Source organism: Theropithecus gelada, chromosome 5, assembly GCF_003255815.1.
Source record: "Theropithecus gelada isolate Dixy chromosome 5, Tgel_1.0, whole genome shotgun sequence".
In the NCBI taxonomy this organism is placed as follows: Eukaryota; Metazoa; Chordata; class Mammalia; order Primates; family Cercopithecidae; genus Theropithecus; species Theropithecus gelada.
The window spans coordinates 35,045,005-35,058,803 of record NC_037672.1 but is presented as its reverse complement, the minus strand read 5'-3'; the positions used below and the strand labels follow the sequence as shown (position 1 = coordinate 35,058,803).

Here is a 13,799-nt window from a genome sequence, read left to right as displayed (position 1 = left end):
TTTTCCTTGCTGCAACCTCCTTTGCCATCTTTTTTCATGTTTCCTATGATTATGATTATGATTATTAGATAATCTCTTCTATTTTTTTGTGCTTGGCTAACAAATATGAAATGATGTTTCCCAAATATACCTTTGTTCTTCCTCCATCTGGCTCACACTACTACCTCATTTAAAACCTAGACTAAAAGTTTCATTTGTACTTTGTCGCATTTCTCTTTATAGTACTTATCACTTTGATTTGTACTTGTCTCTTTTGATGGGGGCTCCTTGGAAAGTAGGAGCAATTCTGTTTTGTTTTGGTTTTTTTAATCTCTAATGTCTACCCTAGTGCCTATTATATAGTAGCCATAAAATCTATTGAATAAGTGAGGCATGATTTTCTATGACTCTGTGCTACAAGAGTGACAAAGTTTTTATTTTTCATCTTTGTTTAATTTTAAAGAATGGGTCACTCAGTTGCCAGCTTTATTATATTTGTGCATAAAGGTTAACTGTCGACATTATTGCCAGAAGTATCTTTCCACATTACAAATTGGTTTACATTGTTTCACCATGTAAAACCCTTTTATTATTTCCTCATTGCATATTCACCCTTCACAGTGTAAGTAAAATGTCTCTTCCTTCATGTTGTTCACACTGATTTCTTTCGGATCACTCGTTTAGAAATCTATAATGCTGTGTACTCTATGACTTCTAGAATAGTAATGTGTATATACCTGGTTCTGCCCTATACTATACTTTTTTTTAGCGCATTTACCACATATTTTAGGCTTTATATTTTTGACTACTTCTCATAGTGCAGTTGATGTGGATCACACTCCACAAAACTCTTTTCAACTGAAGTAGGGCAAAAAAGTAGATGCATTCTGGACCTGAGTGATATGGATTGTGACTCCTGGTATAGATGCATCCAAATGTGGGAGGCACATAGACAGAGATCTCTGCCTGTAGATTAGGAACCATGAAGAGATCTCAAGGCCCTGTTTAGTGCTTGGACAGATGATTGTCTCCTACACGCTTATATTTCTGTTGCTTTTTAAAAGTTTGATAGCAGAATACTGAATTGTGGATTTAGGGGGAAGCATCCCCTCCCTACCTCCCTTGCCCTCTCAGAGTTTGAGTACATTAAAGCATATCCATGTGCCATTGCAGCTCTGTATCTCTGGCTACTGGTCATCCTAAGAGGAGCAAGCTCGTGGATGAGGATAGGAAGGAATTATATATAGCTAGAAGAGGGGTTGCATTATACCAGGAAACATTGTTTTGAAATTTTGTCTTGAGCGATCAAGGGATGTTTACCCTCAAAATGACTAATTATAAACTTGAATGTGATAATTAGTATATAAAATGCTAAGATTGAATTGGATTTTTTCCTATTTTTACTTCTAATTAGAATAAAGTTGTCTTTATGAAGATATCTAAAAAACTAGGAGACATCAAGTTTTGATTTGTGAATGTGTCAATGTATAAACTAAGAAATGTGTCATGTACACCTAGAAAAAATATACTTAGAGTTAAGAATTCAAATTTGGCATGGTCTTAATGTTTGGTCAACTGTGCAAGTAGAAATTGCAGGAAGAGAAATACTTTCAGAGGGCTAATGGTAGAAGAGCAACAAAAGGGCCTGTGGTTATGTGGGTTTACTGAAGCCAGTTGAACATGTGTGTACCACCTGACCTGAAATGTTGAAGGCTTTATTACTAGTAACATGCAGGGAAGATAAAGTGAAATATGAGAAGGAGGTAAAAGTAAAGACATAGGTACTAAGAAGGTTGTAGTCGATAAGAATGTCAGCCAGGCAATTGGTATGTTTTATAATGTAAACATAAATCCTCCAAGTAATGCAGTAAAAAAAAAAAGAATGAATATATAAATTTATAAATATGTAAGCCAGAGTGCTAGATTTTAAGTATCTTTATATTTTAAAGCAGGAGTTCTCTATATCCAGTGTTTCCTTTGTATAATAAATGTTCGGTAATCTTCCCTTTACTGTCCTGAGATAATCTATTGTACTCATTAAAAATTAATACCCTAATTAAAATATAAAAATAAAGGGAACGTATACATTATTAGCATGTAAATGCTGGGAAACTCCTATATGCCTGAAGATGATGAAAATAGATTCTTAAACCTGTGAATGGAATCTCCGTAGATGTGGCAGCTACTAATTCAGATTGCTATAAGCATATACCTTTTGTTTTCACTTAAATGATATTTCAGCATTACTGTCATTGGTGAGATGGTGCACAACTTTTCAGGAAGTTCTGACTAAGACAGCACAGTCATCTTTTTTTGTTTATATGGCAGTCAGATTCGTGGGAAAATACATTACAACCATTTAAAACATTTTGATATTTTTGACGTTTTGATTTTATATTACATTGGTATGAAATATACATTAAGCCGAGTTAGATTCTCTTCTGTAAGAGCCAGTCATCCAAAATATGCTATTATTTTAATGCTTTACCTTAAATCCTATCCCATCATCTTCCAGTGTAGACCCCTTTACCCTCTGGGTTTTTCACATCTTGAAAGAAATTTAACCACTGAGGGGCCTCATTTAAATAGGCTTCACTGAGAGATCCAAGTTTGCAAAGCAGTTACTTTTTATGTGGTAATATCAGAAAAAGATGGTCTTGTTTCTTCCTCATACCTACTATGATGTGGAAGATCTGTTTATTTTTTATTAGGATTATTTCTAGCTCTTCTGACTGACACATAAACTGCTGTTATCTTCTGATTATGTACGTAGTAGGGCAGACAGTGTTTTTCACTTTGCATATGTTACCCAAGAAAATCTTAGTTTTTCCTCAAATTACATGTGAGAAAACCATCATGGGAAGGCTTACATATGTGTCCGGAATAAAATTAACTATAGTAGTTAAGATCTGGGGCTTTAAAGTCAGATAGGTTTGGGTTACACATCTCTGTTCCTCACCTTAACCACCTATGTGACTCGAGGCAAGGGGCTAAAACCTTTGTGATTCTTAGGTTTCTTTACATGTAAAATATGAATAATAATATCTAGTGAAGAGTGTGATTGTGAAGTTTGAAAGTGGTAACTGATTTAAAGCATCCAGCATATATAATGCCTGATACATAATTGTTATTCCATAAATGTCAACCGTTATTGGGATCAAAAGTATCTCAAAGCTTTCAAGTAGTAGACTAAAAAATTATGTAAAGCCAGACATAAAGGGAGTGCTTATTTTATAATTAGTTTTACCTTCAAATACATCTAACCTCAATTTGAAGACAACCAACTTATGAGTTAGTTAACAATTGAATTATAACTTTGGCAAATTGTGGGCAGTTATGATCTTTGCCAAATCTTTTAGAAAATTATTTGAAGAAAAGTAATACTGATATAGCACAAAATATTATATCTGGCTTTATGAGGACTCATTTTGTCTGTGAGTCTTTCTGTTAATATGTTTTTTTAAATTTATGGGCCATCAAAGAAAAGAGATAATTTATTTGTCAAATATTTATTGAGCATTTATTATATACTCAATACTATGCTGTGAATAGGGGATATATAATAGGAAACAAGATGTGTATTTGTCTTCAGGATGTATGGCCTAGTGGATTTTTTCTTTCCTTCTTTATTTTTGCCATTATTATAATGAGTTAGCTTGCTCCAATAAGCACAGAATGCAGAACTGGATTTCTCTTTACTGGATAGGAAGCAAGCATCTGGTAATTTACATTGGAAGCAGATAATTTATTTTCTTATCTGGAACTAGGAATTGTTGGTGACTTCTGATATGTTCATAGCAAGGGAAACCAGTATTAGGGAGGATGCGATATATTTATGTAAACTTGTGATTTTATTATCAATTACATTATGATGGATCATACAAGTATGATGCTTTTGATATGCTCTTTCCTGTTTGTCTTTAGCCTCATTACTTTAAACAAAACCAAAAAGCTCAAGTGCTGTGTGCTTTATATTTTGGATGGTTTGAAAGAGTTGAATTGACTTTTACATGGCTACAACACTAGGAAAGCAGCACTGACATCTTCATGTCAGAGCTTCTTTTCTTATTATTTCAATTATGCTATTTTAAGTGTACTGAGAAAAGGTTTGAATTTCCCATATGCTTCTGTTGCTACATTTTATTAACTGATTGACATATTTTGATCAGTACAAACTTTTCTGTGAGGCTTTGATTGTAATTCTAAAACTGGTTCTTTTTAACTCTATGCTAAGAATATATGCTGCATTTAAAATTATGATTGCCTAAATCAAAACGTATATGGATGAATGTTCTTCAGAGAAATATATTGAAGATGTCATGTAATTTCTTGCTAATTGGCCTATTATGTCAATAGTTAATATATAATATTGACACGTAATGTTTTTGGTATTTCCACTAATAGTTAAATATAGACTATTCAGTACTATTTTGTAAATTATTTTAATGTTTTCTATAGAAGTTACATTTTATAATTTTATATTGATTATGAAAATATTAGCTATGAGGTATTCACTAGTATTGATCAAAATTAGGAGTTTGATCTTGTTGGGATAAACAAAGGATTATGATTAAGTTATAATTATTATTTAGTAATGAACAATATTGTTTAATGGATTTTTAAAGCCATTTAATTGCATATAAAAATAAGAAGGTTTCCCTAAACAAACCAGTATGTTATCTAAAAAAGAGGATAGAGGATTGAGTTGGTGGTTCATGCCCGTTCATCCCACCACTTTGGGAGGCAGAGGTGGGAGGGTAGCCTGAGATCAGAAGTTTGAGGCTACAGTGAGCTATGATTGCACCACTGCACTCCAACCTAGGTGACAGAGTGAAACCCTGTCTCAAAATAATAATAATAATAATAATAATAATAATAAAGTATTGTACAAGGTGTAGAATTTATTGTACAAAGGGTAGAATTCTGAGATTTTTTTATCAAAAGAAAAGTACTTCTGATTTTTAAAAATAGTTGAGTAACAAATAGGTATTCCTGCATTATTTATATAGTAAATGTTATTATATGCTTAATAATTTTCTAGGTCTTAGGGTATCTTTTGTGTAGTCATAGTGCTATTACTGTATAACATAAGATATGATTGTGTATAATGGTGCCTACAGATCTTTTCAAAGGGATTTTTTAAAATTTATAATTATAAAAAAAATCGTTATCTTCATATATTTTCCATTTGATTTGGAATTTATTTTTTACAGAGCGTCCTCTTCACTACAAGGAAAATGTACTGGAGCAAGTGCTTCGGTGGAGTTCATTAGCTGAACCTGGCTCTGCTTACCTGGTGGTGAAGAAATTCTTAACTGCTGACACAATTAAACACTGCAGTGGTAGGTGTCATTACTTCACATTGCAGCTATGATTGAAAATTCAGGTGGTTAAAGGGTAATTAATATGGCACAAGTAATATTGGAAAATGTGAAAAATGAGTAGCTAGATACAGAATGAACTGACACAGTACATAGATAAGAAAGAAGAATATATGGACAGGAAGTTATTTTCCCAGTGTGTTGCTCTGAGGTAATAGTTGACTAATTTGATTGTACCAAGTTTAAGTTTCTGGAAATAATAGTTTGTTTTTAAAGGTTGTTTACCATGCTTATGCTTATGTATTTTACTAATTTTTAGATTGAGGGCAAGTCATCTCAGTGAACTACATTTACATTGGAAAACTTTCTGGGCATTAAAGGAATGCTAAGTGTATAGGCTCTGAGACAGAGTGCTTGCTATACATCTCACATTGTGATGATATTGTAAAATAAATACTTACAAAATAGAATACCTCCAATAAGAATACTTCCCATTCAACTGGAAGGAGATAGTGCACATGTAAGGTTAATTAAGTTAGCTAGCACAAGTGAACTATATAAGACCATTTCTGAACCTCTATGAGGTCTCAGAAAATTTTTATTTTGAAACTTATTCTTCTGTTGTGTTGTTATCAACTGAAAGATAAAAAAAAAATCAGCCACTATTGTATACAATCCAACTCAAAAAGCTAAGGATTGAAATTTACCATTACTTTTATGATTAATATTAATAATAACAATTATTATTTCTTAATCGCATATCAGCAGAGCTCAATACACATCAAAGCTTATTTAAAGTGTTTTTTAACTTCCTTGTAAGTTCTATTATCTTTCAAATTTTACAAATGAAGGGAAGAGAAACTCAGAGAACTTAAGTAATTTGCCTTATATTATTCAATTACTAAGTATTGAATTGAAGAACTGATTGGCATTCCTCCTAATTTTAATCATGTGGAAAAATGTGGAGAGGATGGCACAGCTCTTCAGTGCTGTAAACCTACTCAGTATCATTGCAGATTCTCTAGTTAATAGTCATAATTCAGAGCTCTTAATTGTACCAAAGCTTACTCTATAAATTTCTGATTTAATGACACTGTCGTGTATATCTTATATACTTTACTTACATGAAAGTACTTTTACAGAATGCAAGTAGTATAACAACTTTCGTGTCACTGTGTTCTTATAAGCATCTAAAAAACCAAAACAGATATTAACTCTTTATACTATAGAAATGTAACCTTTCAGAGACCTTTATCCTGTTTGAAATATTTTCATGCTTTTACATATGATTTTGACCGTATACTGCCTGAGCCGCCTTAATGTTTGCAATGGGATTTCTCTGTACTCATGTGAATGCACATGTATGAATGCACATGTCATAAAGTAGTGGCTCTCAGCTAGCAATGATTTCCCCTCCTTTCCCTCCCCGCCCACAAGACGTGGAACATATAGCGTCTTGAGACATTTCTGACTGCCACAACTTGGAGATTGGGTAGGGAGGCAGGGCTTCTGGTATTTACTGGGTACAGACCAGGGGTCAATGCTGATGTTGAGAAATCCTAATTTAGATAATCTGTGATATCTGTTCTAATTTGTGAATTCAGCTATTCTTTCATTATCTTTTTATTGAGTTTTTTCTTTGTTTCTTTTCTTCCAATATTCCTCTGAAATATCTGTAATTCTCCGTGTTGCAAAATGTTTAAAACCTACACCTAGACATAATACCTTTGCTGTTCTGTGAAAGCTAGTAGGCTGTCTATGTGAATAAAAATAGATAAGAATTAGATCCTAAAAGGCCATGTTATAAGTGGAGGTTCTGTATGTCTGAGGGTGAGGTGAAACCAAAACAAGTTCACCGTTAAATGCTATTAATCTTCAGGGCACTGCTGGGGGTGGGTAGCAAACAACCCAACAAGGTGTAGATTGCGCTGATTTAGAGCAATCATAACTGAGTAAAACATTTGTTGTGTAAGGGCAAGAAGAAATGGTGCAGTGACAGCCGGTACATTAGCTGTATCCACAAATGGGGTAGGAAGATCCGGTGTATTGGTGATGTTCCACCTATCCCATTGCATCTTCTAGATGGAGATATGAGTGTGTCCTTCTGTTTTAAAGCATCAAGCCTCTATAAGATCTAGACAAAGCATCTTGTATAAAAGAAAAAAAAACGAGGGAAGAGCTAAAGAAGCCAAGCAGAAGAAAGCAAGCTGAAGGCTTAAGTGATGTTTCAGAGATTTGGATGAAATGTTCTTTGGTTTTTGTTGTTGTTTGTTTTGAGATGGAGTCTTGCTGTGTTGCGTAGCCTGGAGTGCAGTGGTGTGATCTCAGCTTACTGCAACCTCTGCCTCCCAGGTTCAAGTTGTTCTCCTACCTCAGCCTCTTGTGTAGCTATTATTATAGGTGCTCATCACAATGTCTGGCTAATTTTTGTATTTTTATTAGAGACCGACTTACACCATGTTAGCCAGGCTGGTCTCGAATTGCTGACCTCAAGTGATTCACCTGCCTTGGCCTCCCAAGGATGAAATATTCTTTGGAGTAAAGTGTCAGTAAACTTCTGTGTCACTCTCTTACCCACTTTACATCTCTAACAGGGTGGGGGCCATAAAACTTACCTCCGTCCCTGAACTATACCTGCTGCCTCATTTTCTCCAACAAATATGCATCTTGTTACTGTACCAGGAACTTTGCATGAAAAAAAATAGTGCTTTAAAGGAAAACCATCAACAAATACATTAATTGGATCATTTCATATTTGTAGTTATGTAGTCTGGTCAAAAATAAGAGGACCTGTAAATGTCTAAAGTACTCTTATTTTCCAGTCCATAAAATTTTTATAAGTATTGAATTAGAGTTTGATTTATATTCAGATTGTAAAAGCAAAATAATCTCTTTCATTACGGTTGGTTCTCCATTTGTTTGAATTTAGGCTTGCCCTTTAAAGGAATCTATAATATTTTTAAAAAATCAATTTCTTAAGTCATAATTTTTTCTTATGGTCGTGACTTAAAGCAACCTCTACTTTATTAATACCTCTTATGAGGCATACTTTGTGATAGACTTTTGATAATTTCAGTATTCAGTCTAATTTATTTTTGTCTTGGCAAATGTCTCCTAAATCAATCACAATAACTACCTACTCCAGAGTTATTGCTCCATTCATTACCTCAACCACACCTTAAAATTGATATCTTAAAGGAAAATGATGAAAATAAATCAAATATGATTTCTCTGTCAGTGTGTTAGCAGATAAACTAGAATCATCTCAGTAATACTTAACTGTTCTTCAAAGAAAAATGGGAATAATGTTAAAGATTTATTTTCCTTTCTTAAGAATTTCTTATTGTAACGTGGGGCCAAGTAGAAATCGTCAGAATTTGAAAAAAAGGGGGGGCAGTTGGTTGCAACCACATTTTTTCTCAGTAACAAATAGCTAATATGTTAACATTTTGTTAAAACATAGGGTTGCCCTATAACGTCCGTTGTACCCTACACCCCGATACTAGATACCTAGTTGCCACGAATTTTACTCTGTCCCTACATTTATAATTTCTATCTACAGCTTGCATTTCATTAGTTTTAGGAGATTTTTCCTGATATATGGAACAAATTATAACCATATACTTTGCTTGACATTATGTTTTCACCACTTCCTTTTAAAGCAAGAATGTTATATAAAAGTTTTCTATCATTAAGGGGTTTTAATTTTCTCAATTTTCTTTCTTTATCCAAAATGTGGACCTCACACATAAGAATATATTTTAGAATCTGGCACTTAATTTCTGCTCATACATTTAAGGTAAGGAGGTAACATAATTTACTTTTATAGAGTTAGATGGGAGTAAGTACATTTTCTATTGCCTCTACTTATAAATTATTTGTGTTTTTCAAAGGCATTTGATTTCTTAGGAACATTTTGTGCCATTGCCATTATTGTAATAAAGAGCTAACTAACTTGAAAACAAAGGTAATAGTCCTCAATTTTTTTGTACTCCATGTATTATGACTGAAGTTTTAAGATAGGGAGAATGAAACTTCATTTACATTGCTATTTAGACAGTGTCGTAGCTTACCTAATTAAACCATCATTATATTTTATACTAAACTTCATCATATCTATCACAAGCAAACCATAAATGTATAGCTTCTGTAAGGCTCCAGAATAATCTTAAGTTGTATAAGTCTTATTTTAAGCACTAAAGTTTTTTGAAAATTATCCCAATAGAATATGATACATGAGAGTGAAATTTTAATGATCTAAATAGGAGAGAAATACTTATATCTAAAGATATAAGATGTAACTCAAATGCATATTTCTTTGAATTTCTAAGTTTAGATTGCTGTATATGACAGATGCTATGGAATTAAATTTGCATTAGAATAGTGTAATTCAAAATGCAACTGCTTCAAGTAAATTCAGACCTGGAAAGCTGAGCCGTTCACTATCTATGAACTTAAAAAAAGAAAAGACAATTTCAACAAATATAATAATAAATTTACCTAGCTGATATAATTTACATTTCACTCCCCATCATGTTTTCTTAAAGCCAAAGATATACAAGATATTAAAGTAAGACCTAGGCCACTTAAATTGGAAGTTTTTCTTTTTTCTTTTTTTTTTTTTTTTGGAAATTGATGATAGTCACTGATATTTACTATGGAGTACCAAATCCCTGACATTTTCTAAAATATAATTCTATGGTAAGAAACCATATTGGTAAATTTGTATTAACTCTCTGTATCATGCAGTAATCTATAGAAAATGTAAGGTATTTAAATTTAAGAGTTTTGTTAAGCATTATCTATACCCAGAAAGAACAGAAATTCTAAATTTATGACAACTGTTGAAATATCAGAGTACAAACAGCGTGAAATAACAGACTACTCTAGATCAGGATGTTTATGAAGAGCTTTCAATCACAGAAAAGTAGTTCAGCTGGATGATTGTAGACATCTCTTCTTACACTGAATGTGTCCTATTCAAGGAAGTGTCATTTCTTGGTTAGTTTTTCTTGTACATGCTATCCTTCTTTAGCAAGGCTATATTTTACTCTTTTACTCACTAAAAGTACATGTTGAATAAACTTTAAAAATATATAGATATATGAAACAGTTTATAACTGAGCAAGTACTGACCAAATTTTAGAGGACTGCCAACTCATTTTTATCTAGGTAGTTAGGGAATGCTTTCCAGAGTATATATCATCAGATCATTACCATAAAAGCTGGATTTAGTTCTTGGTATTTTGGTTTGGATAACTCCTGGGATATTAAGATAGGCATACTAGAAGAGCTTGCTGGTTGGCAGTGATGGATGGAGCCACAGAATTCAGTTTTGGATGTGCTGAGCTTTAGGGGTCTGACGTGTGTTTGAGGATATATGTCTAGAAGGGAAATAAATACTTAAACCTAAGGAGCTCATTGTGTGGAAGGTGGTTTTTAACCTTGGCAGAATACTAAGTCATGCAATTTTAGTGTTAGAGTAAGAATATCAGAGACACAACACCAGCATTTAAAGAACAGATGTAGCAAGAAAGGCCCTGTGAAGGAACAATCAGAAAAGTTTCAAGAAAGAAAGAGAGCAATGCCAACGTAAATTATCAAAGGAGTAATTTTTAGGGGGAAAAAAAAAGAGTGCTTAATAGTGTAAAATGATGCGTGAAACCGAGAAAAGTCCCTGGACATGTATTGTTATTGTGGTTGATAGTGATGGTGGTCATGGTAATCATGACTATTACTTAGAAGTATCCCAGGATATAAGACAGAATTTCATGTTAGATATTAAGAGACCTGAATTAGTATTCTAGCATAATTGCTTTCTAATTTTGTTACATAATTGTGAGCCACAATTTTCACATTTGTCAATAAGATGATGTAACCTGTCTTCCCTACTTTGCAAAGTTTCATGAGAATCACATGAAAGAAAATATATGAACACTGAAAACTCCAGTGTTATCTCCGCATTTATTACAAGTATGCTGAAAATTATACATTCATTTAGTATAAAATAAATATATCACTTACACTAAATTATATTTTAGAAATGTTTATAATTCAATGTAATAATGAAAACAGTATAGGAAAACAATTTTCTGCTTTCTGCAATTTACTGTGTTAGTAGTAAAATGGCAAAAAAAAAATCTGTCACTTTTTTATTCAATCTTGTTCTAGTAGTAACTGTATTTATAATTTAACTGTTTATAAATAATTTAATTATAGAAGGATGTCAACAGACTGCTTGTTTTGTTAACCACTGCTACTTCAATATAGTCTTCCTTCAGTATCCATGAGGAAGTGGGTTCCAAGACACTGCCACGTCTCCCGCCACCCCCACTCTGTGCCACCTGCTTGTCATGGATACCAAAATCTGCAGATGCTCAAGTCCCTTATATCAAATGGCAGAGTATTTGCATGTAATCTATGCATATCCTTCCCATGCTTTCAATCATCTGTTTACTTATAATACCTAATGCGATATAAATGCTACATAAATTGCTATGCTGTGTTTTTTTCTATTTATATTTTACATTGTTATTCTTTGTTTCTCAAATACTTTTTTGGTAATCTATTGGTTGAATTGATAGATGTGGCATCCATGGATACAGAAGGTCAACTGTATGAATAACATAAGGGATAATAGATTGGAGTGAAGGGGGCATACTTGGCTTATCCTAAGGAACAGATTACTTTCTTGAGGTGTCACAATGTGTCTATTAGTCTTAAAAAGATGCCCCTCCATTAGTCTTCTAAAAATAAACCTTCAAGTGTTAATGAGAGAGAGAAAGAAAGAGTGAGAGAGAGGGTGGGGGGAAGGAGTATACTTTCAAGCAGCTATTATGTCCAGTTTGGTTTTTTCTTAGTTGTAGCATTAAATTTTACCAAAATGCATTTTGAGTGAATATCATACAGTGAATGAAATATATCAGTAATCCTCCCTCCTTAAAATTATAAAAAATGCATCTATACAATCAATTCTGAAGAGGAGAAAATATGCACAATTTTGAATTTGGAAGGGCTTTTTAGATGTTGTCCTGCAAATATTGCAAAATTACTTGATGTTGGAATAATTTCAAGGGGGTTGCTTCTCAAGGAAACTGCCCATTTGTGCCCTTCTTCACTTAGAGGACATGGTGCAGGTAGAACTTGGAACAAAGAACTTTTTAAGATAAGGCATAGCTCTGAGGAAATAGTCTTTGCCAGCAAGAGAAGAAGAGAGACACATGCACACCACGAAAAATAGATCAATTTGTTGTGTATTTCCTTGTCACTGATCAGATAATATATGAGAGATAACAATAGTTCATAGTTACTGTGAATTTACTATGTGCACTGGGCTAAATGCTTTACTTACATTATTTTATATCATTTTCCTACTTATCTTAGGGTTGTTTACTACTACTAACAAATGGAGAAACTGAGATGGAGAGGTATTACGTAACTCTTTCAAGGCGACCTGCTGATAAGTGGAGAAACAGGTGTTACAGTCAAGATCTCTCCGTATCCAGCTTATATATTCTGTCCTAAACCCCTTACTATCCTGAAATCAAGGATAAATCAGATATCAGGTTTTTAGACTCTTAGAAACTCAATCTATAAGTCGTCAGACTTTTGTAAAGGTAGTTATTTCTGTAGTGTTTGCCTTAGGCTCTGCAACACAGAGAAAAATTATGTTCACCCTCCATTAATTAAACAAGGACTTACATTCTTCTTGTTCTGTGCCAAGCGCTCTTCTGAGCAATTTATATACCACATCCACTGGGTAAGTACTGTATGTATTCTCATTTTGCAGATAAGAGAATTGAGATTTAGAGATTACTGCCTGCAATCTAGCAGAGAATGTGGTTGTCATTCAAGCCCAGGCAGTCTAGCCCCAGAATGTGCTTTTAGTCACTGTATTGTGTCAGCTCTTACCTAGATTGAAGAGGATAAACCAAAGTATACATTATTTTAAACAGGAAATACAAAATGAATATGTACTTAAGCGAGGTGAAGCTGTTACAATGTTTGTTTGTCACAAACCAGGGAAGCCTCAGAGGAGTAAAGAGTAGCTCAAATAAAAGTGAATTTTCTCTCCCTTCATAGTTTGCTTGCTGAAGTATGACAGGCATAACATATTGTAATGGTAGTAACTATTAGATTATATTTTCTGTGGATTCCTCGTAACCAGGTCAACCCAGCACTGTAGATAAGGCCCATGCCCTTCAAGAAGTAGAAATATTTTCTTTTAAAATACGGTGTTGGAAATAGCAAGGACATGGAATCAACCCAAATACTCATCAGTGATAGACTGGATAAAGAAAATGTAGTACATATACACCATGGAATACTATGCAGCTATAAAAAGGAATGAGATCATATCCTTTGCAGGGACATGGATGGAGCTGGAAGTTGTTATCCTCAGCAAACTAACACAGGAACAGAAAACCAGACACTGCATGTTCTCACTTATAAGTGGGAGCTGAGTGATGAGAACACATGGACACATGGGGTGGGGGAACA

General features: G+C 33.5%; 1 protein-coding gene across 2 annotated transcripts in view; it reads left to right on the top strand.

Annotated features, from left to right (window-relative positions):
- The window catches only part of ARAP2 (ArfGAP with RhoGAP domain, ankyrin repeat and PH domain 2), a 178,692-nt gene that overhangs the window by 132,775 nt on the left and 32,118 nt on the right, over nt 1–13,799 (top strand). For both annotated transcript variants that reach the window (XM_025385218.1, XM_025385219.1), the window contains exon 27: nt 5,193–5,321. In XM_025385218.1, the coding sequence (XP_025241003.1) occupies nt 5,193–5,321 (129 nt within the window). The remainder of the gene's footprint in view (nt 1–5,192; nt 5,322–13,799) is intronic.